General features: G+C 37.8%; 2 protein-coding genes across 2 annotated transcripts; both read left to right on the top strand.

Moving 5' to 3' along the window:
* Positions 1-8,682: 8,682 nt before the first annotated feature.
* Positions 8,683-11,772, top strand: nfkbil1 (nuclear factor of kappa light polypeptide gene enhancer in B-cells inhibitor-like 1). Its single transcript, XM_032570532.1, has 4 exons — positions 8,683-9,086; positions 9,182-9,294; positions 10,337-10,445; positions 10,516-11,772. The coding sequence occupies exons 1-4, from the start codon at positions 8,813-8,815 to the stop codon at positions 11,094-11,096; spliced, it is 1,077 nt and encodes a 358-aa protein (XP_032426423.1). The 5' UTR covers positions 8,683-8,812; the 3' UTR covers positions 11,097-11,772.
* Positions 11,773-12,438: 666 nt separating this feature from the next.
* atp6v0a2a (ATPase H+ transporting V0 subunit a2a) lies at positions 12,439-24,186 on the top strand. Its single transcript, XM_032570530.1, has 20 exons — positions 12,439-13,149; positions 14,114-14,192; positions 14,364-14,461; positions 15,242-15,379; positions 15,519-15,616; positions 16,297-16,423; positions 16,513-16,595; positions 16,684-16,777; positions 16,847-17,059; positions 19,155-19,305; positions 19,401-19,540; positions 19,645-19,802; positions 19,901-19,991; positions 20,067-20,185; positions 20,502-20,712; positions 20,805-20,924; positions 21,001-21,117; positions 21,362-21,479; positions 21,566-21,737; positions 23,258-24,186. Exons 1-20 carry the CDS (start codon positions 13,039-13,041, stop codon positions 23,358-23,360), a joined length of 2,541 nt encoding a protein of 846 aa, XP_032426421.1. The 5' UTR covers positions 12,439-13,038; the 3' UTR covers positions 23,361-24,186.
* The last annotated feature ends 939 nt before the right edge of the window (positions 24,187-25,125 follow it).

Here is a 25,125-nt window from a genome sequence, read left to right as displayed (position 1 = left end):
ATCCAGTGAGGACAAATGTTTCTAAAATGGATCAGCCACAGGAGTATTTGGTAGTCACCCAAACAATGTAAAAATCTCAAGTGTTAATTACCAAAATGCATTCCTCAAATGATGACCAAAATAGTCTGTAGCTTTTAGTAGGCTTCCACTTTTAGCTGGTCCTGGAGGATGGCATTAACGGCTGGAAGGAGAGAGTCCAAAGTCTTTTAGTAGCTTAATTCAAGTCCAATGTAAAAATGCCATTGCAGTGTATGTGAGCAGTATTTTATTAACCTTTAAATCATTGTTACATTTACATTAGATGGTCATTTACACAAAAAATTCAGATTTCTTAGATAGGAAATGGTTACTGGAGGCAGTGCCGACAATGATGAGTGAAAAACATGCCAATTATGAAATATGTGAAGAGTTTTTAGTCTCACTTACAGTAAAATAAGACAATAAAAAATATCTCTGCTCTTCACGCTGCGTTACTTTCCTGTTAGGTTGCATCTGACCATAAATGTTAATTTATTTGATTTTTAGCATGTGTTTCACACAGGAAGATAATCGATGATGCACAGCCTCCAACAGCCATTTCCTTTGTTAATAATTTGTTATTTTATGTATAAATAACCATCCAACACAAATATAGCAGCAGCTTATAGGCACATGCAGCAGTATTTGAGTAATCTTGTACCAGAACCTCACTTAAATATATTTTTTCAATCCCCCATCGCTTGATGGTAAAGAAAATTGTTTCATGAAGCTAGAAATACAGTACAGGTTTAGCTTTAAAGCACATTTCGAGACTAAACAAATTTGACATTAATAAGCTTTTTATAGGATATAATCAGCAACAGCAGGGAGACAGAGGGATTGGGCTAATCCTTAATCAGTGATTTGAAGTGGGTGTTGCTGTTTTTTCTCCTCTTGGTAATACCTGGTAGCATGGCTTTATATGAATAATGGAAATAGATACACTTGCTCTATTTCAGTAAATATGAATAATCTACTTCAATTTATTGTATTAGGAATGCATGTGAGATCAACACGAAGTTGTTCATTTTTTAAGTGGAAATGAAAAAAAAATGTTTTTCATGGTAAAAATAAAAATCAAGAAAGTATGATGTGTATATTTACTCTTTTTACTCCTCATCTATAAATAAAATCCAGTTTGGTAAGTAAATGAATCTCTGTTCTGTCAGGAACACGGATATTTATTAAAGAAAATTTTGTGAAAAAACACAGCTAAAGAAATGGAAAGAATTAATCAGAGAAGCAGCGAAGAGGCAGCAAAGAGGCCCTTATATTGCCTTGTTGCTGAAAATGTGCTATATAAATAAAATTACCTTGCCTATTGACCATGGAGGATCTGCAACGATTTACAGCCAGAGGGAGAATCTGTTAGCAGGATAACCACACCCTCCTCACTGTGAAACACTGTGGCAGCTGCCAGGATGAAAACCTGAGGCTGCAAAAGTTGTTGGACAGCGATGGAGGTTCAACTTCCAGCAGAACTACACTAAACATGTCGACAGACAGTGGGTCGCTTTAGACAGAACCATATGCATAAGTTAGAAAGGCTTAGCCAAAATCCTGATATAAATCCAACTGAGAATTTGTGGCAAGAACTGAATATCAATGATCACAGAATCTCTTCTTCCAGCTTCACTGAGATTGAACTATGTTGCAAAGAGGAATTGGCAAAGGTTATGCTAATAGATACATGCCCCAAAAGACTTACAGTTTTGTTAAAAGAGGAAGGGTTGTAAAAAGCATTGACCTAAGGGGATAAATACAAATGTACACCACACTTTTCAGATTTTGATATGTAAAAAATGTTGTAAACAATGCATCATTTCCTTTGCACCTCCAAGTTTTCTTCCGCTTCTTAGTTCTGCACAAATTTGTGTTGGTTTATAACATAAATTCTTAAAAGAAGTAGAACAGACAACTTACATACAGTTTATGGTTGCATGTGCAAACCATTATGCACCAGGAAGCAAAGAATATAGACTTCAAAGAAATAGCTTTTCCAAGCAGCAGACATTTTTTACAGGATGACTTGTCACATTATTCTCCACCTGTTACCATCAAAGACAGAGTACTGCTGTGAAAGATAATCTGACTAGATTACTTTCATAGCTTTTTGAGTTTTATGAGGCCAATGTGGTCGATTTATGCAGATTTCATGGCATGAAGTGGACAAACTGCAACTCCACAGAAGTGATTTATGTCATTTGACCAAAAGTGACCTGAGTATTTGTCTAAGAGTTTAGAAATGATCAGAAAGTTTTCTTCTGTTTTCTCTGTGGAAAATCAAGATGGGGCATGCAGGTCACAGGTAAGCCTTTTAACACCTATGAACATAAATTGTGTTTTTGTGTGTTTTTCATCCTTGCTGGGAAAATATCACAAAGATATTTTGGGAAGAAAATTAGATTTTTCTAGAACTCCTGTCACTCAGTAGATGCCACAAAAACTGATTTTCTGTATCGATTTGAAGCAGTGTTGCCTGTCCCTCTGTAAATCATAAAGGTAAATGCATTTGTAATTATGTTTTTCAGCTCAATTAATTAAAAGCTTTTTACTTAATCTGTTGATAAAAGGCATTTTCAGTTTGAGCAATCATAAATGGAATAAAGTAATTCAGAATTCAGTTTTGAGAATTTAGAAACACGTTTTACAAAATGTGGAAAATAAACTCTTAAATTAAGGAGGTTGTTGACCCTTCAAACCATTATTCTGTCAAAGGAGTTTTGCACTTACTTTTTATGAAGCAAATGTTAAAGGATTACCTTAAAGAAAGAGTAGGGAGTATTTAACATGCAGATGATAACTTCTAATGATCTCAGGAGGAGGAAAAACAATGACAGAAGAATAAAATCTGAATTTAAATAAGACTGGTGTACATCTGTCTTCAGAAATCACTAAATGATAACAAGAAAGTAGCCAGTCAGCTAAATGTGCCTCAAATCTTCTGACAGAGTAATGATTAAGTAGCTTAAATCAGTAAGATGGAGAGGAAGAAGGTCAAGGTTTGAATATTTAATGACAGCAGATTATGTGGAAAGTCAAAAAAGCTGCATAGTTTATTGTTAGAGAACTGTGGCATCTTGATTTTACAAACACATATAAAAAAAAGAGTCTTGCTTGTGATAACTTTAACTTAATTTCAGGTTTCAGACAGGAAAATCTGTTTTTATTTTTCAGAATTTAGATTAATACACTTTCTTCTTTGAGAAAATTCAGGAGATTTGACACACACACAAAAACCAACAAACCACAAAACTGTGCAACTATTAGTTACACTTATCTTGACTTTGGAGTTGCAGGCGGTAGAGCGCTGATGTGGAAAGGTTGCACAAAGATAAAGCATTCTAGTTTCTTAGAGTGGGCCCCTCGTTGCCAGACTTGATACTTAAATGTATATTGGCAGAAACTAAAGGAGTTTCTGTTAGCCCTCCTTAAATCATTCATTATCATATCAATGGGAAGCAAAAAGCTACAGGTTTCGGTGCAGGCTTGAGGCCAGTCTCACTTTATGTCAGAAACACATGTCCCTGTCATCATAAATCAGAATCTACTAAACCGGGTCAAGCAGAAAACAGACAAAGGAAGCATGCGCATATTTCTCCCCTGTCCTAACAATAGAGGCAGAGCAACTCGGCTTGCAGACCCGACCTGAAGCCGGGTCCGACCCCGGTGGGGAAGAATAAAATGCTGACCCCTGAGGAGTCTTGGAGGACCCTCAGCTTCCTGCCACACGGCTCTTCCAGAACAACCCCCCCAGAGGAAAGCTGGCCTGACGGCCTGGAACGGATCCAGCAGGCCAACAGGAAAGGTAGACCGAAGGTGGTCGGGGTAGCAGTTCCTGATCTGGGTATCCTGTCCTTCAGAGACGTCTATCTGCTTTTACAGGATGCTCACCTCACAACCCTATCTGCAATGAATAACTGTAGATAAATGCTTCAAGTTCAACATGATCTTCTCTAAATATTCAGGTAATAACGTGGTCGGTAACAAATTGAGTCAAGCCCCCTGAAATCATTAATTGGAGTCATCTCTCCCTTCTTCTCTGTCTCCCTGTCTGCCTCTATAGATTGCAGATCTTTTCAAAGACGCTCACACAAGACAGCAATTGTTAGTGAAGACACGTAGTTTCCGACGGAGCGGAAGAGTCAAAGCTTTAGGAGTCTCCGGATCTTAGGTTGGAGAGGATCATCCTCTTCAATAGGCACAGAGACTCCCTTCATTCTCTCCTCTATCCTTGCCTTTGTGCCTCCTACCCTCCCTCAGGTCTAAATGGAGGCCCTGTCATGTCCAACAGGCCTGAACCAGTTTAGGGTCTCAGCTGCAACGATGTCGGCCTTACAGGTAATAAGTGTCAAAAAAAAAAAAATCTCCATCAGGGCCTCACCCAGAACAACAATGTGCCCAGCTGATTATCTTGGATCATGCACATGTGCAACTTTACTACTAAAGTATAACAATACTTGTTATACTTTTACATCCACATTTATTATAACTTGATGAGAAGATTCTGCTGAATGCCACTGTGATCATTTACTTGCTTAAATAATTTCACATTGGCATAAATCTTTGAGCACAAACACTCTGATGTTTACTCAGTCACACTGTGGAGAGTCCATCTTCCTGTTAGTGACATAAAGCATTTCTTTATAGTGTCTATCAACAGGCAGATAAGTTTGGAGTTCATTGCAGAAATATTTTGAGAGATTTATGACGTTATGCAACAAAATGTTTCCATCAAATGGTGTTTTACAAAACCACATTCCAAGGAGTGAACTGTTTCTTTGGGGCTAAACACCAAACTGCCCACCTGGTGGTTGTTTTTATGTGGATAAAAGCAACTGGAAAATTTAAATGCAGTTTGTGAATCAATGGGTGCCCCAGAGGGCTCTATACTGGGTCCAAATATGTTTGAGTCAACGCAATCTGCTGGGTTTCCTTGTAAACTTTCTAATCTACTTTGAGTAATTAATTGAGCATACTGTACTGTTTGGTAGCTAGAATGAACTGAAATGAATGTGTGATTAAACTAAAACATTTTTTTTGTAAAGTAATTTGAGACGACATTTGTTGGTGCTATATAAATGAACTGAATCGAACTGAATTGAATTAGATGTCATGTTTATTATCTGCAGAGGGCAAATTGTGCCCTGCAACAGACTGGCTGGAGATAGGCACCAGCACCCCTCCTGACCCCACTGGGGACAAGGGTCTTAGAAAATGGATGGATGGATGGATGGATGGATGGATGGATGGATGGATGGATGGATGGATGGATGGATGGATGGATGGTTCTGGCAAATTGACAAATGTTTGGTCAAAAACTACATGCTAGCACATGAAATGTTTATGGGTTAATGAATGTTACTACCAGTGCCTACAAGCTTTTTTATCAACAAATTTAGCCAATTTAAAGCTACTACAAATGGAAATTTGAACTCTAGATGCCTGTTAAACAACAAATGGTACACCGGGGTTTTAAATTGGGTTTAATAGTCTTCAGTTTGTATGTTAATAAACATAATGAACGTGATTTACAATTGTAAACTGACTCTGCACCTTGTCCAAATTTCTTTGTGATTTGCTATATATCAATAATAATAGCTAATTGTATTTATGATTGGGAACTGTGAGTTCAGTGACGCTCCACAGAGTCATACTGCCTTCAGGTCTATTATGTGACTTATCTTCTAAGTGTGTGATACAATATTTGTAGTCACTCAATAAACAAACACTCAATATTTCACAGAAGAACTCATTCATTTTCCACCATTTTTGTAATGTAAATAAAAACATCCTGGGTAAATTTCATAAGGGATAGGAATGTTTGCCTTATCCATAGATTCCTACATGGCATTGCTCCTCCTCAGCAGTCGGACTTTGTTCATTTCAAATCATCTGTGAACAGAACAAAAGAGGGGCGGCCAGAGTAGACAGTATAACCCCACTGAGAAAGAAAACATCCGACAAACCGGTTTTTCCTTTAGACTTTCTACCACAAATTGTGATACAGCCTTTCTCATTAAAACAAAGTAAAGAATCACAACTGTTAGCGTTAGATAATTTTTTGTGTGAAGTATATTGTCTTTATAATTTGATAAACCACCACAGACTTCTGGATAGCGGCATCCGCTCTAATTTAAAAGAAGAAAACATGAAACTTTTAAATAAAAGAACAAAAGACCTATTGTAAAACATGGAAAGGAGTTGGTTTTGTTTTCTGTGCAGGGTACAATGAAGTCTCACTTTCCCTGAGTGAAACATGTAAAGCACGTGGTTAAAGGCAGTCCAATCAAATATTACAGTGTTTGATCCTCCTATTTTGATGGCAACGTTTTTTATAGCCAGGAAGTGCTAAACAAACGATTATAAAATTTACCAATGCAGCAAAAAATGGATTTAACATGAGAGAAAGAAATATATGGTCATTTGCAAACTTCTGATGAAGAATTTTATGTTAAAGGAAAAGTAAAACGTTTCCTATGTGGATTTCTGTTCTTGTTATATCACTGTAGTTGATACTGTGCAGTAGAAAATAAACCAATATTGTTTTTTTTATTTTTACTTCCAAAGATGTTTCTAATGTAAAAATCCTTCCTGTCATGAAGTCTCCAACTTCTTTTGTAATATACGAACATAAATAATAGCAGCACAGTAAAGAACAGCATCCTGAAAACATCAAACATGGCAATATTAATCATGATTATGAACAACTTAATCAGCTTAAACTAATAAAGTATAAATAGATGAAACAGGATCAGATTTCAGTGAAACTCATCTCAATGATTTAATCTCATGTCCTGACTTCTGCACAGTGCTACTTTCCATTACTGTTCATATAAACCAAAAATCATACTCCATTTTTAATCTTTAATTTAACAGATGTTGAAGATTTTTTGGGGCATTTCCAAACCTATTTATGTAATATGACTGCAGTGATTCCAGCAGAATATTTGAAGGCAAAACCTGAAACAAATTATGTGTTTCAGAAATATTGACAAAAAAAATCCTAGAATTTTTTATTATATGTGTTATATGTCTATTTCTGTACCCATTTGTAAAAAATTTAATGGTTCTTTGTGTGACATGAAATACGCATGTTAAAATAAAGTACCAGATTCTTTTAAACAGAGGCTCTTTGTTCAGTCTTGAAGGATAAAGTAAGAAGTCAGTCAGCTGCTGGGCAGCTGTTACAGCTGTTTCTCTGCGCCAGATATAGTCATCAGTATGATGTCCAGGATCATTAAATAAAACTTAAACACAGTATGTAATCATGTAACATTGGGTGTACAAAGAGCTTTGATAATTTCATGTTCAATTGAATTTTCTTTCAGTTTATAACTTGTAAAAACTGAGAAAATTAGGCTTTTATCTTTTCATTTCACACTTCTTCAGCAGGTGGTTTGTTGAAAGTTGAGCTATAAAATCCCACAGAAACCAAATGAGAGAACATACAGGGGTCTGGATTACTGAGGTATAATACTGGTGTTAATTTGAGAAAGCAACTGCATGCTGAAAGTGTGAGCCTCATCACATAGATGTTATCACATGCTAATTTATTGGGGGGGGGGGGGGGTTTCATGAGCCTAATCCTTTAAAGCTAGAATGCAAATTTCATAGCAAACTAATTCAATTCAGACACAAAAGTAAGAGCAGTTAATGTTAGCAATACAACCTTCTCCAAATTTCAGATCATGAAACACCAGATTTTTTATTCAAAAGTATAACGATGTCTGATTATCTCCATAAATGAAATACAATTTCAGAATGAATGCTTTGATTACGTTACATTTTGTCCCACTAAAGAATATCCATGGAGCCATAAATTAATGAAATGAGAGAGTAAATTGTTTATAAATTTAGTTCATCGTGCTATTATGTTTCTGTTTAATTGGCTTAATAGTGATGTTTGCATAGTTCAACAAGCGACAGCTGGGGTCACAAGTCTGTGCCGCAGTAATTATGTGGGACATTTTGGAACCACAATGGCGTTGTAACATACAATCAAACTTCTGTTTATCATACTTTTCTAAGTATCAGTTATAGCAGAAAAATTCCTCTCTTACCAGTCTAAGTATTTAAAAAAACGAATCTAAGTAAGCATTCTTGACCTTGTGATAGCCTGGTGATCTGGATGTACTCCTCCGCTTGCCCGCTGACTCTAGTTAGGTGGGTGTATCTTTGTAAGGGTAATCACATTGCTGCTTGTGATTCATTAAGATAAATTTGAACTTTTTAAACAATTTAAAAACTGTGAATAATTTTTTTTATTCAAAAATAGCTTGTGATCATAACTTAGTTTTTTTTATTATTATTTTAGATATCTCAAATAAACTTGTCTCTTGTATCAACAGATTTTTCATTGCAAAAAATTCAGTTTCAAATATACAAAATGTTTTTTCACAGAGAAACGCTATTACAGTGTGGACCAACAAATGAATAGGAATATTACGACACAAAGAATACCATTTTAGATCGCTAAAACGTTATGTTTGGTTAGAAATAAATGAAGTACAGTCTGCTTTCAAGAACGTGTCTATTTTTAAAACAAAATTTCATGCCGTAAAGCGGGGGTTAACCTCGGAAAACGAGGCTAACAGTGACACTTAGTGGTGAACTGGGGGGGAAAAAAATACATAAACGGAACTTTGATGCGAACGTTTCTGCAAAACCCGGAGGTGTTTAACGGACGGAACAGTAAACACAGGCCGAGGCCTAGTTCTGTGTTTGGTTAGAGTCTCCCTGAACGTAGGAATACAAAAATAGATATAGGTAATTCTAGGTGTTTGTTGGCAGAATGGTGTCCCACCGACAGGCCCGAGTGTGGAAGTATGTGGAGGAGGGCAATCTACTGAAGCTGAAGTCGTACCTCCGAAAGCACCCGGACCTTGATGTGAACTTCTCCCAGGGAAAGATGCGGAGGAGCCCGCTGCAGCTAGCCTGCTCCCTGGAAGACGACGCTGTGCTGCGGCTCCTGCTCAAACGCGGAGCCGATGTTCTCCACAGGGACCGACGGGGAAACACGGCGCTGCACATCGCCGCCAACATGGCGTTCGCAAACGGGAAAACTGGTGAGGAATTAGCGGCTTGCCTTGGACCAGAACTATTACTCACAGCTGGCTTTTGTTTGGTTTAATTAATTTTTTTCTATGTTTTTATCTCATAGTTTATGAGGACTTGTTCGTACCACTCAAGAAAAAATGCCCAGAAGCTTTGAATGTCCCAAACAAAGCTGGACTTACACCGCAAGACGTGCTGGACTTGATGAATGATTCACAGGTGAGCAACTTGGTAAAACTCTGTAATACTAATCTAAAATATAACGTTATTTTTAATGATTAATATATGCCCAAACAAGCATGAAATACTCCAAAACTACATCTTATACTTGTTTTTCTAATTCAGATGGCATATATTTTGGTTTATACATGTTGCCAGTAGCAACATGTAGGACCAAATTTCAGTTTCAGTTTCAGTTTATTTACTCAATTTAGCAAATTCCGGGATTAACCACAGATCATAATTACAAAATAATAAAGCTTATAGAGGGAGCCTGAGAACATACATTTTTAATAAACTAATATTAAAAACACTACAAAAGCACATCATTCATTTCACATACCATACAAAATACATGACTACATTTCTTTGCGGTTGACTATGAGTAAGCAATAGAAACATACTTTAAATATGTAGAAGTCAAAGCAGGCACAAATACGTCCACGATTGGTATAAAAGGGTTCCTGGTCAAGGAGGTTTGGTACAAAACAACAAAAACTCCAAATAGCAAAGGAGATTAGTCAACAGCAACATGTTTCCTCAGCACGGAGGACAAAAACACTTCCTGGACCAGTGAAGGACAACAAGAGGCAATAACAAAAGAAAGATGCTCCTGTTTGTGATTTTCCTTAAGCAAATAGTGACTTGGTCAAGTTTAGGATGATAATTCTCAAAGACTTTGTGGATGAACATTATTTGCCAGAAAAACTGTGAAATAAAATCCCTTCACTTTTATTAAGTGCGAAATAACTGAAGTGCTACCTAACTTGCTTTAAACTCTATAAAGTGATGATTTTGCATGTATAAACTAGTTTTAAAAATCACCAGAGATGTGAGCAATGTCCCATTTGGTGCAGATTGGAAGAAAGAAAAATAATAACTGGACTTTAGGAAGTTTATAAATTGGGAAAGTTGAATATATATTGAATATAAATTTAAAAATATAACAGAATATGACATTTTATAACTTTCAAAATTGCGTTCAAACTCCCGGAGTTGGTCTTAGCTGATATTTACATGTATTTTCCCTTTACTTGTTCAGACTGCAGAAAACATGAGTCGTCCACCTGAGGCGAATCCTGAGCAGGACTGGATGGGGAAGCTGATCGGTGCATGCGAGGATGAATGTTTTGAAGCCTTTGGAGCATATGGTACATGTTAATTACTAAATTTAAGATGTAATATTTTGCTTCTTTATACTGTGATGCTTTTCTTTGGCAGCTGATGATTACCTACCTGTCGACGAAGAAGATGAAGACTTTGGGGACTGGGCGGATCGCATCAGAAGAGAGTATTTTAACAAGAAACACGCCGAAGCTCAAAGACTGGCAAGCTCATCTTCCAAGTGGAAAAAAGAAAAGAGGAAACAAAAAGTGGAAAGCAATAAGGAGCTGCATGAAAGGTTGCAGAGAGAACACGAGGAGTATCTGGCTCGAGCGGCACGCAAAGAGGAAGAGATCCGGCGGGGAAAGAAACGGCAGTACGATGAGAAATGTGCCGCCACGTTCAGCACAGCCGCCTCAGCATCAGCAGGCACCAAGCTGAGCTACGGCGACATCCCCTGGCCAGCTCCCAGGGGCACCGTCCGGGAGATGCTGGACGTGATGCTGCACGGCGTGGACCGAAAGGACGAGGTGGCGTTTCGCAAGGCACTCCGGAAGCAGCAGACGCTGTGGCATCCTGATAAGTTTGCTCAGCGGTGTGAAGCTCGACTGGAGGAGAAGGACAAGCAGCGGATTCTGGACACGGTGACGGCTCTGTCGCAGGAACTCAACAGCCTGGCTCAGAGACTGAAAGCTTAGAAATCATAAAACTCATCACATGCACCTTATTTACTGACAACATAGTCTTTAGCGTCAGTTCAAATTCACAGAGAAATATGGTGTAAAATGAAAAAGATCTTGAAAGAAAAAACTCATAGATTACAGGCAGATTAAAAAGATGGGACACTTCAGGCTTTAAATATTTATCTTTTTAGGATGCAATGATGATGCAGCATAAATGTGAGTGAACAGGTAGAAATCATACTTACAGGATCAGACATTTACAGAGACTCCCACCAAATAAGGCAAATGTGGCTGCAGAGAAGCCAGACACTGACTTGAACAATTTCCTGACAATTTCCTCATACTATTAGAAATTGTATTTAAATATATTAGTTTCTATTAGTTAGATATGATTCTAACTTGTAAACGTTCATTTTCAACCCAGTTTAAGTTAGGACTGGAGGAATGTTCTTCAAGTTCTACAAAATTAGTTTTTTAGTAATTTTGGACAAGCAAAGTTGTGGTAGCATTGTGCTGAGTATCTGTTTTGCTGTCAATGGTGTATTACACAAAGTGAAGGGAATATTGAAGACTGAGGATGACCTCCAAAATATCTATAATGCAGAGCTCTGTTTCTCTAAATAAAAATGTGTTGTGTTTTTGATTAAACATGTTTTATTTCCTGACTGCAATATAAAAAATATCTAAACTATTTGTGTTGAGTCATTTCTCAGAAAAAAAAAAAAATCACAGCTCAGAATCATGTTAACTTACTGTCGAGGCAGAGTGATTTTGTCTTCCTTTTTGCTTTGATTGTTTTTTTACTTCGAAAGTATCTCGAATAAGACATCTTAAAAAGAAAACAGCCTGTAGTCGGCCAGTTTACAGCGATGGAACCGAATAAGAAAATATGATGGTTGCCAGGTTTGTGAGCTACATCCCCCTTTAAAGAGTATGGCCAATCCCGCATAAATTAAAAGACAAAGGAATGAACTGCCTTGATTTCACTGACACGTTGCAACTTTTACTCTTAAAGCGGATTAAGTCGACTATGAAACAACAGAGACGTAAACAATAAGTAGGCTACCGTTTGATTGTATTTTTTTTTATTGTGTAAGAGCATTAATTTGCCTTACCTAGTGGACTTTTATATTTGTCTTAGTTTGGACAATGCCTTTGAGTTTAGGATTTACGGTTCTGCTTCTGCAAGAGTAATCTGCAAATGTAGTCGATAAGTTACAATTTAAAGCCGGCATTGTGTTTGAAAACACTGCGGCAGGCGGGAGTATTTTCCTGCACACATAATGTGCAGGAAAATTTGAATCTTGCTGGCACAGCGGCGCTCTAAATCACAGCAAAACTCGCTTACTTTTCGGAGGCGGCGACGGTACCTGGCAACCCGGAGACGCAATCTGTGTCAATTGCCGTGGAGCGAATAAAGGCCGTAGCCTATTTCTGACTGAGGCTTATTTTTGTTTAACATGCGAAGCTGTCTTTTGCTCGTCTACAAGCCGGGTTGACGATTCATTTTTACTAACCTTGTTGCTCGTTTTTGTTCTTTCCGACTAGCGTTGCTTGGTTACCGTTTTCCCCCTTTCCGCGCTGTAGCGGCAGGTGTATAAGGTGAAGAGGCTTCAGGATGACGCCTTTCTCTTTCATCGCTCGACGCGAAAATAAGACTCCTTAGGGGAGCTTCTGTCTTTGTTCGCTGGACGTTTTCTTATTGGATATTATTTTTAAAGAGGGGTAAAGAAACCATGAGCCGGAATGTGGATAATTACATTTTCAAACCAGTCGTCATTAATAGACAGTAATTAATCAGTGCAAGTTAATTGTCTGAAGGGGATTACTTTGGTTGAATTCTGTAATGTGCTGCGTTGGGTTGTAGCAGACAGCTCGGTGTTCAGGATCAATCGGCCACAGGAAGATTATCAGCCCTGTCTGACTGTCTGTCTGTGGCAGATAAAAAAAAATAAAAATGGTGTTTCGGAGTGAGGAAATGTGCTTGGCGCAATTGTTTCTGCAGTCCGGCTCTGAATATGACTGCATCAGTGAGCTGGGAGAGCTGGGGCTGGTCGAGTTCAGAGATGTAAGTACAAATAGAGCCACAGTTTGCACATCTATCTATCTATCTATCTATCTATCTATCTATCTATCTATCTATCTATCTATCTATCTATCTATCTATCTATCTATCTATCTATCTATCTATCTATCTATCTATCTGTCTGTCTATCTGTCTATCTGTCTGTCTGTCTGTCTATCTATCTAGAAATGGAGTATGAACAAATATTTGTTTCCGCACTTTTTACTCTATACTGTCTTAAAGTTTTATCCATCCATCCATCAGTCAATTGCATCATAGATTAAAAACAAGCTCAAAAAATGATCATTTTCATGATTTGTATTTTTTTAAAATCTTTTTCCTCTTTTTACCAAAACCTGGATGACAGAAGTCTTGGTTCATTTGCCTTTTTTCAAAAAGACCATTTTGTTTACGAACACTTCATAATTCATTTTATTTGTTTCTGTTGTTTTGTTGATTTACTTTGGATATTTAAAATATCTTCCAGTTTCAGTGTTAAATGTTGATTAGAATTTAAAGTTTAATTATCATTGAGGATGTGTTCTTGCATTATTGTGCCATGACCATTATGTTACTTGAAAATGGTCGCAAAGCAACAATATTATCATTTATCGCAATAACCTCTGGAAGAGTTTATCATCCAGCAAAATTTGTTACCATTACATGCGTAGGCCCATCCATCAATACATATTTTCCATGTGTTATGCATATTTGAATTGAATTTTTTATTATTTTATTTGTAAATTTTTCTAAATGACATTTGTTGTGAATTGGCACAATATAAATAAATTGAATTGAATAAAAATTTGGCTCTGGAATAGTAGTTTTTAGTTGTTTTTTTAGCCCTCAATCTTTACATTTAGCTGTTAAACACCAATCTTTAAACCACTGTGGTGGCGGTAATTATATTTCCACACGCGTGCTGTACTGCCACCTCGCCTGACTAATGGTGCTCCTCTGATTTCAGCTCAACCCCAGTGTCAGCTCATTCCAGCGGCGCTTCGTCAGCGAAATCAAGAGATGCGAGGAGATGGAGAGAATCCTGGGTAAGTTTCTGTGTACCTGGGATGTGGAAGCAGCCTGAGCATACATCCTTAACAAATAGTTATCTGTTTAGTGAGCAGGGAATTGCTGGCTGACTGTATTTTGTATAATAGTGAGTGGTTGTGATGTGCCTTATTTCTTCCTATTAGTGATAATTTTCATAAAACACACAGGCTTCCTTTTGAGGGAGATCCAGAAGGCTAAAATTGCCGTGCCTCAAGAAGACGAGAGTCCACTTGCTCCTCCACCCAGACAGGTCCTGGAGATCATGGTAAGTCTACAGAAATGCTTGTATATGTCTTCTTGTTTATACCTTTAAGGTCATAATGTTAATTCTATTTAGTTTCCTGCTGTGACTGAAACTTTTCGGATTTTTATGGCTTCAGCCTCAGATTTGGTCTGGCCCCTTAAATTAATCTAAACATGACAAAAACATACTGGTTTCTGTCAGTAACTGAGAAATCTCCTCTGGACGTTGTTGTTTAGCTCTTCAACCCCTAATTAGGTTTGTTATCAATTATCCCATTTTTTTTTCCTTAAAACTGTGCTCTGTTTCAATGCCAGCAGCGGAAAATTAACTTAATCTCACAATTTTCCACCTGGTAGCGCCTTTGAATGCCCAGGATTATTATTTTTTGAAGGAGTGACGAGCAAATAAAATAAGCCCAGTTTTTAAAGTCTTGCTTTTTTTTTCAGTTGAGTCGGGAAAACAACAAGACATTAAGAAATAATGAGTTTTAAGAAAAAGTAATTAACTGCCATAGTTATTAGTAATGAGTGTTGTTTGGTTAAATACAGACCCAAATTATTAGGGAATTCTAGGAAATGTAGCTGAGGAGATAAAGAGATAATATATTAATTTAACCTTGCTTAAGATGTGGATCTCTTCTGGAGATTTAGAGATCACCTGCACACCTCTTTATAGTCACAGAGGTTTAAGCCTGAATTGTAGACAAATTACTAATTCACAAATTCATGTCCCATTTGATGTGAACAGGGTATGGCGCTGCTGAATGTTAAGTTAAGCTGGCATTCTCTCTCTTCCATGCAGGAGCAACTTCAGAGGCTGGAGATGGAGCTCAGCGAGGTGGCGAAGAACAAAGATAAGCTTCAGAGGAACCTGCTGGAGCTCACAGAATACACACACATGCTGAAGATCACCCGGAGCTTCATACACAGCCGCTCCAGAGTCAGTCTCATTCTAATTCAACCGCTTGTATCTCCTTTTCTGACTAATAACACATCTATGGCATTGTATGGTTAATGTAATCTGTGATTAATATGTGGCAATACCCTACTAATGTCAGCATGTTCTTGTTTAAATCTAGCATGAAGCTCTTGGTCCCCAGTATGAAGAGTTCCCCACCATGGAGACAGATTCGGCTACAGGAAGCACTGGCATGCAGAGACTTGGAGCTAAGCTGGGGTGAGCTGCACCACCAAATGTTTACTTCACTGGTATGATATTCTAAATGTGAGTGGTATATACACAAAGGTTTCAACCTAAATGCAAAATGTATTCCACTAACTTATTTTTCTGCTACAAAAAATCTAGCACAACACATTAATTATTAAAGTACTTAAGTTATAAATATGTATTTATTGCAACTTGTAAGTCAAGTCAAGTTTATTTGTGTAGCACATTCAGCAACAAAGCAGTTCTAAGTGCTTTACATCATACAAAACATAATTCAGTCACCAATTATGACACAAGCAATCATTATCACATTTTGTCAAAAAGCATAATCAAAACTGTCACTCACTACTAGTCAAAGGCAGCACTCAACAGGTCTGTTTTGCAGTTTTTTGAACGTTTGTTCCAGATTAGAGGAACATGGAAACTGAATGCTGCTTCTTGTAGCTTACCATTTTTAACATATTGTATGTCCTTGAAATATTTTCAGACAAATTTTACAGTCACCTTCCTTCAGCCAATTGACTTATTGCTCCATGGAGTAGCATTAAGCTCTAGTCTCTCCAGCGCTTTCTCTTGTATCTCATGAAACCTTAATAAAGCTAACTGATCCATGCCTAGCCGCAGCACTAGATGCCATGATTTAGTTGGAAAACACGTCGTGGAACTAATCTGATCTCTCCTGGGTGCAGCTTTATTTCAGGACTCATCCAGCGGGTGAAGGTGGAGGCCTTTGAGCGCATGCTGTGGAGAGTGTGTAAAGGCTACACAATCCTGAGCTACACAGAAGTGGACGAGAGCCTCGCCGATCTCGACACCGTGAGACAAGCTTTAGAAAAGTTACTTTTTGTGCTTTATGTCTGCTTCTCCGGCTGATATTTTAAGGCTGTTGAATTGTGTGATTTCAGGGGGAAATAAACAAAAGCGTTGTGTTTCTCATCTCCTTCTGGGGAGATCAAATTGGACATAAAGTTCAAAAAATCTGCGACTGGTATGTAAACATTTGTTGTCTGGGTTCTACCTTTTTAGTCGCTCATGCATTCTTCTTTATCATCAGCATCTGTCCTTGTCAATCCCAGTTACCACTGCCACTTATATCCGCATCCTGAGAATGACGAGGAACGTGCAGACGTGTTGGACAGCTTACGAACACGGATCCAGGACCTCAACAACGTAGGATCGAACGTCTCTGGAGAGGACAGTGAGCATGTGGAACATCCTAATAACTGTTGTCTCCTGCAGGTGCTTCATCGCACCGATGACTACTTGAGGCAAGTTCTGCAGAAGGCTGCTGAGTCAGCCTACGCCTGGGTTGTGCAGGTGAAAAAGATGAAGGCTATCTATCACATCCTCAACCTGTGCAGCTTTGACGTTACCAACAAGTGTCTGATTGCCGAGGTTTGGTGTCCCGTCAGTGACTTGGCAAACCTGAGAGGGGCTCTAGAAAAGGGTTCGGTGAGTCCGACCTGGAGCTGATTATTTATGAAAGCAAATAATGTGGCCATAGAAATGTGATTGTTTTAAGACATTTCCTTTCCAAAAAACCTAAACTTTTAAATAGACTTCACCAGCCTCTTAAATGAATAGTTCTTATTTTTTCCTTTAAGATATATTTCATGTTGCCCCGCTGGTGATAGTGAGAGGTAATTTCTTAAATCTAATAACCTGGTTGTAGAAACTGTGTTATTTTTGAAATATTTCCACTTCAAGAAACAAATTAAGTAACTAAATAAGCAATTTTTTTTTGACAGATCAAAATCACACGAAGCTTAAAAATTCAAACATGAAAAAGATACAATAATATTTAAACAAAGATCTTGAGGAAAACATGTTTGAATAAGAATATCTCCTTTTAAGTGAGTTAAGACTCTTAAGACAATGTAAAAAAAAAAAAGAGCTTGTTAAACAGTCAAGGTTCAGCAGCCTGGACAGACAGAGGAGCCTTGAGGAAAGTAAAACTCAGGAGTTAAAATTCTATTCTTTTATGAACATGAAACTAGTTAAAATACATTAAAAGTAGGATTATTGTGAGCTCTTATGTTTGTTAGTTAAGAGTCTCGCTGCAGAGTTTCTGACTAGCTAAAGGTGATCAGGGTTTTTTTGTTGATACATGTGAAAAGTCGAGCTCTGGATTGGAAACCAACTTTAGATTGGAAATATGTTTCAGATGGTGAAACCAAACTGTGTTATAGAGCAACCTCAAAGGGACACTAATTAGTCAAAAACAACCTGCAATTCTTTATTTTGGCACAAGGGCAGAATTCGAATGAATTTGCTACTTTTATTTAAATTTCTTAGAGTCACTGGAGATAAAACTGGAAGTAAGAAAATATGTTGGTGTCTCAAGTTTTAGTCTACAATCTACAACTGAGGAAGCGTGTGGTGAGTTCAGTTGTGTTGTTTAAGCTGCAGAGTGTCTACCACTGTTAATGATTGCCACAGCTCTCAGGTGAATATTATTGAATGACCCCTGAAGGAACTTTTGACCATTTTTAGAAGCATGTGGGCCGCTGGGCTGGAACCAGTTTTGGTGCCCAACCCACTAAAGATTTAAAGTTTTCTTTGAGGTCTAACCTCTTGGTTCTGATTTTTTATGAGTATGAGTTTTTAAAGACAAGAAGACACAATTACAAAAAAATGTCCTGAACATTTTTTGAAAAAAGTGGTAGTTTTGAATTTAACAAATAATTGTGTAACTAGCGAAAGCTGTAATTATTCGTCATATCTTCTAAACCTTTATCAAATTTGTAATAAGCTAAAACAAATTGCATTGAACTGCTGTTTGTTTATGAATTCAAAGGCTAAAAATGGTAGAAGCTTTTAGTTTTGATGTGTTTAATGAATTTTTAAATATCTAAGGAGATCGTCGATCGAAGGAAGAATTGTCTGATTCTAACCTTTGATTGCTGCATCTAACTGGAAACATGCCATCCCTTAGTTGATCATTACTCTAATCCAAGTTTTCATCTTGTAACTCTTTAAAAATAACTGTGTTTATGTAAAAACAAAAAAAAACTAGCTTTATGTGTTTTATCTTCAGCCAAAGAAATGGGAACCGTTTGTCTTTGGGACTGATTGCTGTTAGGAACCACATTCCAAGATTAGGTTCTTTGCTACATTTGGAAATCTTTATTAATATCAGTAGTATGAGTCATAAACTTGAGATAAGAGCTAACCAGTTAGTTTAAATAAGGTCCTGGACAGGAAATGAGAAGAAAAGCAGCCAAAGTCTAAAAGACTCAGATAGCCTGAAGAACTGCTGATAAAGAGCACTTTAAAATATTAAAAGAAAATCTGTGTGCTTGAAAGTAAAATATAAAGAAATAGGAACTGACATTTGGCAAAAACCAAATGGGCATTTGTAGCATTTTTTGTTTAGTAAAACCAACTAAACCCATAAATCAGTTTCTCTCAAAAGAGATGTTGTGGCAGATGTTTTCAGATAAAACGTGCCATCAAACACTTTAGAAGAACAGTTTCTTATTATTTAATTTTGCTGTCTGTCGTTACCAAATCCCTCATTTTCTCCCATTAATTTATTTTTAATCAGAGAAAAGGAGACGCCACTGTCCCTTCCTTTGTAAACCGCATCCCAAGCAGCGATACGCCGCCGACGCTTTTAAGATCCAACAAGTTCACCACAGGCTTTCAGAGCATCGTGGAGGCTTATGGGGTTGGGGACTATCGCGAGGTAAGCCCAGGTAAGTCCTTGTTTTCCTGAGGGACAGTGAAGTTAACCACAATTTTCTCCCCGAAAAAATACTCATCATATTTGTGTGTTGTTTTTTTTTGTCAGCTCCTTACACCATCATCACATTCCCCTTCTTGTTTGCCGTGATGTTCGGGGATCTCGGCCATGGCATGATAATGAGCCTCTTCGCCCTGTGGATGGTGCTGACGGAGAAAAATCAAAAGAAGAAGCGTTCTAGTAATGAGGTGGGAATAAATGCTCACTTTTATCCTGAATGAAGCATTGGTTGTCATTTTTTTAATCAAGTTGATTTTTTATTTTATTTTATTTTTTTTTATGTTGATCCCAGATTTGGATGACGTTCTTCCATGGGCGTTACATCATCCTGATGATGGGACTTTTCTCCATCTACACCGGACTCATTTACAACGACTGTTTCTCCAAGTCTCTAAATATATTTGGCTCTGGATGGAGTGTGAAGGCTATGTTCACCAATCAGCAGTGGACGTAAGCATGACATTAAACCTTTTCATAAAAATCAGTGAGCAGTAGACTTAGTGTCTTAACAGATCCCTCATGACATGTTCACTTTTTTTACTTTGTAGCAACAAAACAGTCCAAACAAACGCTTTGCTCACATTAGACCCAAATGTCAGTCGTGTGTTCAGTGGACCGTATCCATTCGGCATTGATCCTGTGAGTAGATACACTCAAAAGCTACAGTCAGCTGCATGTCTTGAATACTCAGATGCTATTTTCTTGTTCAATCAGATTTGGAACCTGGCTGTGAATCGTCTGTCTTTCCTCAACTCGTACAAGATGAAGATGTCAGTCATCGTCGGTGTTGTTCACATGAGCTTTGGTGTGGTGCTGAGTGTCTTCAACCACTTGTAAGAGGCTTTTCACTTTTACACGCAATTATCTAAAACCTGTTTAATGTTCAGAAGCTGGTATTCTCAAGATGCTGGTGAAGCAGAGCGAAAGCTGGTTTAAAATCTACGACAGTCAAGAAAGTTGTGCAGAAAGAGATTTGCAAGATGATTGGAGTTATAGGCCTCTGTGAGAGCGGAGCAATGATTTGCATTACCCTCACATCTTTTTTTACTCCTCAGAAAAATGTTGCTATATTGATTTTGTAACCCTTTGTCAAGCCTAATACTATGACTTGACACATTTTCATTTTTATGCCTTGTCCTCTCTTTTCAGGCATTTCGGACAGAAATTCAGTGTTTACCTGCTGTTTCTTCCCGAGCTGCTCTTCCTGATCTGTCTCTTTGGCTACCTGGTCTTCATGATTCTCTACAAGTGGTTGGCTTTCAGTGCACACAACTCCAGCCAGGCTCCCAGCATCCTCATCCACTTCATCAACATGTTTGTCATGCAGGGGAAGGATGTAACTCCTTTGTATCCGGGACAGGCATGTGCTGGCACCATCTACTCATCGAGTTTATTTATAATCTTTTATTGAAGCTTTAATCTTGTTTTAATCTTGTTGGTCTCATTTCTCAGACTGGCCTGCAGGTCTTCCTTCTCCTGATTGCTGTGATGTGCGTTCCCGTGTTGCTGCTGGGGAAACCTCTTTACTTGTACTGGCAGCAGCGCGGCGGCAAAGGCCTGCGCAGACGCAGAGTAAGTCCAGTCAAAGACTTTGGGTTGTCTTAATTCAGCTCATAGGGGTTCATTGTAGTTTCTTGGCTCACCTCAGGGTTATGAGAGGGTGAGGCGTGTGAGTGAGGATGATGGCTCCATAACGTCCATTCATGAGGAGGATGAAGAGGAGGGATTTGATGAAGTGACCAGCAGAGAAGCTCCTCCTAAGCAGGTCAGAGAACCTATGTCTGTTCTTTTATGTCTGTTTTTTCCATCCGCTTCAACAAGTTAATGCTGTTTGCACATTAAGAAGGAGAAAGTAGGACAACAGAACAAGAATCAGTTGTGGTGAAAATTTAATATCATCTGAATTTGTTAAATGGATCTAAAACTCTGAGAACAACAGGAGGCTTAGATTATCTTAACTTGATTTTTATTATAAAAATTAAGTTAATATCTCATGTACGGTTTTGCAGTTTGACTTTGCAGACGTGCTGATGCACCAGGCTATCCACACCATAGAGTACTGCCTGGGCTGCGTTTCCAACACTGCGTCTTACCTGCGCCTGTGGGCGCTCAGCTTGGCTCACGCCCGTAAGTGCAACCAGAAAACAACAGAGTGCTCCCTTCACCTCTTTCCCTCTGCTGATTCTTTATCTTAAATCCCTTCATTTCCACAGAGCTGTCAGAGGTGCTGTGGGCCATGGTGATGCGCCTGGGTTTCAAGATCACCACAAAAGTCGGGGTGGTGTTTCTGGTCCCTGTGTTCGGCCTTTTCGCCACGCTCACTGTGTCGATCCTGCTGGTCATGGAAGGCTTATCAGCGTTCCTCCATGCTCTGCGACTTCACTGGTGAGTCTATGCTTAGTAAACAAGTACTAAACATAGACATTATGGCACTTTTCTGAAACTGTAAGTATTTGATCACTAATTAGCATTGATAAGTTGCTGCTATATAGCATTTATTTGAGTCAGGCACACAAATGAATAATCAAGATGCACCGAAAAATTGGTGGGTAACAAGAATCGACTGAGTTTCATCTTGGTCGACCCTTGCCCAACCGGTTGAAACGTCAACAAGCCAATCTCGTTCTGTCAGTCAGTGCATTATATTTAAGTGCTACAAGGTCTATGTAGAAATTCTGTCATTGACCAGACTCAAAGATAGCCATTTTCAGGACAGATGAGAGTTTTAATAAGGGTGTCAGAGGAAACACATCATTCTACGACATGTCCTGACATATTTGAGAAATGAGAAGGACCATGATTTCAACAGAAAGGCTGAACAAAGTACAGCAAAGTTCTGGTTTATGTTTTTGAGCTTTCACAAAGATAAAACATTAAAAAATGTCTTTAAAGTGTTGATTTTGTAAGCATTTTGTGTGCGTTTTACAATGTTATTAAAGATTTGTTTAACAGTAACTTCCTCACCTCTGCTCCTAACAGATAATAAGGAGTGTTCACAGCAGGAAGGATAAAAATGATTCTGTTCTTATAGCTTATAGGGTTAAGCAAAATTGTGATCAGCCAAAATCTGTATCAGTTGAAATATTTTAAAACCTGGATTATGGAAATATGGAAATCTTCAACATTCTGATCTAATAAATAATGTAAGAAATGTGCCACAAAGCAAGAAGGAAGGGGAATGTTCAAATTTAGAGTAGGATATAAGGGTATGAATAAAACATATAACCACATACTGAGGAAACTACATTCTTACATGCAGGAGCAAATTGATAAAAGTGATATACAACAAAACCTATATATAGAAAAGTATATGGATGCAGAATCAACAACATGAGACTCCAAAACTCCAAAAATGTGACACAAAATTTTGCTGAGAAGATAGATGATCAAATAGAGATGCAGAATGGCTTTAAATTAATGTAAATAGAGAACCAATGGAATATGGACTAACAACATTACAAGATACCCATAACAATTATTTTTTTTCACTATATATCATTGTTATTGAAGCTCATTTTCCTGTCCTTCAGAACGATAAAAGTTACTTGACACTTATTAGTTTAGAAAAGAACATCATTAATTAGTCTTTTAAATAATAAACTTAAATATTGTTGCATTTACATTATTTTATTTGACATAAATTTGGATTTCTATCCTAAGCAGCCCTGAAAAGTCAGGAATGAATGTGTGTTCTTGCTATGGATCAGCATGAAAAAAAAAACAGTGAATATTTGTATTTCCAGACATGAGTTCCTGTCATATTTTCTATTTTAATCATCATCTGGCCATAATCCAGTCCTTTCTCCAGTGCTTAAAATCAAAGAAAACTTTGATATGGCAGATATGTAGAAACCATGAATGTTTACTCTGGTTGTATTCTTGGCTGTTTTTCTGTTTGATCCCAGGGTGGAGTTTCAGAACAAATTCTACCATGGAACCGGTGTCAAATTTCTGCCCTTCGACTTCTCCCAGCTGCCCTCGGTTTTTGAGCAAGATGGCTTGCTTTAACCCTCCTAAAGCGGCGGTGGATGTGCGCTTCAGCAGACTTTACAACTGTGAAGGTTTTGTGAGCGTTGGAATGATTCATTCTGTGACAACAGCAAACCCTCAAGACTCTGAACTGAAACTCATTCTTGTAGCAACATTTATCACCTTGATGGGTTTTTAAATGCTATCGGCCTGTGCTGACCGCCTTACTATTCTACCCAGCACACCTCTGGAGAGATGGAGGTACAAAAACAATGTTTCTTTCTGTTGACCTTGTCACTTTCTGGATGAGTTACTGCTCAGCACCTTCTGTCACCAGCTGAGTGATTTTTAAAATGTATTTTATTTGCATTGTGCTGTGTAAAATGGCTTTGTATGCTTGGTATTTAAAGAGCTCAAGTCAAAACCGTAAGCAGTGCCATAGAGATTGAGTAAAGGGGTGCCATTTTATCTTCTTCATGTAATAAAGGTAAAGCTGCAGGCATCCGTAATCAGTAACACATTAAACATTTCAACCCTTTACTGAGATTTCTTTTACCATAAAGCACTTTGCAGAAATGATTGTACAATGTAAAGTTCTCACTACTGACTGTGATGATGCCAAATGAAAATAGTCACTTGTTGCTATTTGCATATTTACTTATTATTGCATTTATGAGCCCTTGTTATTAAAAACATTATCCAAAAACACCATTAGAAACCATAGTTAGATCTTTCTTTGATTTTACAGCTTATTCCTATTGTTAATGATAATGATTCATGATATTTATCTAACTTACTGTCTGTACAAGAGTAATATTTTACCATTCTGATGCGTCAAATAAAGGTTTTGACAAAGGCAATTGAATCGGAGATGTTGGTTTTCATGGAATAGAGAGGCGGGTTATACCACAGACTGGTCGCCAGTCCATCACAGGGCAGCAGCTGCGTTATCTCAGAAAATCTCTCATTCAATATTTTTTGGGGGAAAAAATACTTTTTCATTTTTCTTTTACATAATTTCTAGTGCTACATATATTTCCAACTATACTGTTTTTACTTTGTATTAAGCCTTTGGAAGCGATGTAGGCTCATAACATCACAGATTTTCTATATCCAACAGTGGGAATAAGTTGCTGGCACATAAATCGATCCTTTGTTTCACAACAGACACATCTTTAGTGTTTGTATATGTTATCTTAGAGCTGAACAGTTCTGAAAATAAAATCATCACTTTTAATATGCGTGATATCTCATTTGCAGAGGATGTTACATTTGGTGGACAATGATATTTCAGTCTGCCACTGTTCTATTGATTTTTTGCTGCTTTTTATATCCATGCCTGGAAATAGATATTAAGGATCAAGACATCTGGGTGTATTGATGGATTCAGACCTGAACCTTTGCCTTTATCTGATGAACATTCCCAGAAGTAAGGGACTAATGTCCCAGCAAGATCTTGAGAAACTCATCCATGCCTTTACGACAACATTGTTTTCACAGTTCTGCTTAAAAGGTAAATCAGACAGCTGCGGCTGATCCAGAACGCTGCTGCTCACATCCTCACTAAAACTAGAAAATAAAGCACATCACCCCAGTTCTAAAGTCGTTATACTGGCTCCCTGTTGCTCAAAAGAAAAGACTTTGAAATACATGTTAGTCTATAAATTAATAAATGGCTTCGCATCAAACTACAGAGGTCTTCTTGTTCAAGTCAACACCACCACCAGAAAGAAACATGGAGAAGCAGCGTTCAGTTTTTATGTTACACTAATCTGGAACAAGCTTCCAGAAAAGTACTGAAACT

Source organism: Xiphophorus hellerii, chromosome 8 (assembly GCF_003331165.1).
Source record: "Xiphophorus hellerii strain 12219 chromosome 8, Xiphophorus_hellerii-4.1, whole genome shotgun sequence".
Taxonomy (NCBI): Eukaryota; Metazoa; Chordata; class Actinopteri; order Cyprinodontiformes; family Poeciliidae; genus Xiphophorus; species Xiphophorus hellerii.
This window is presented reverse-complemented; position numbering and strand designations above follow the sequence as displayed.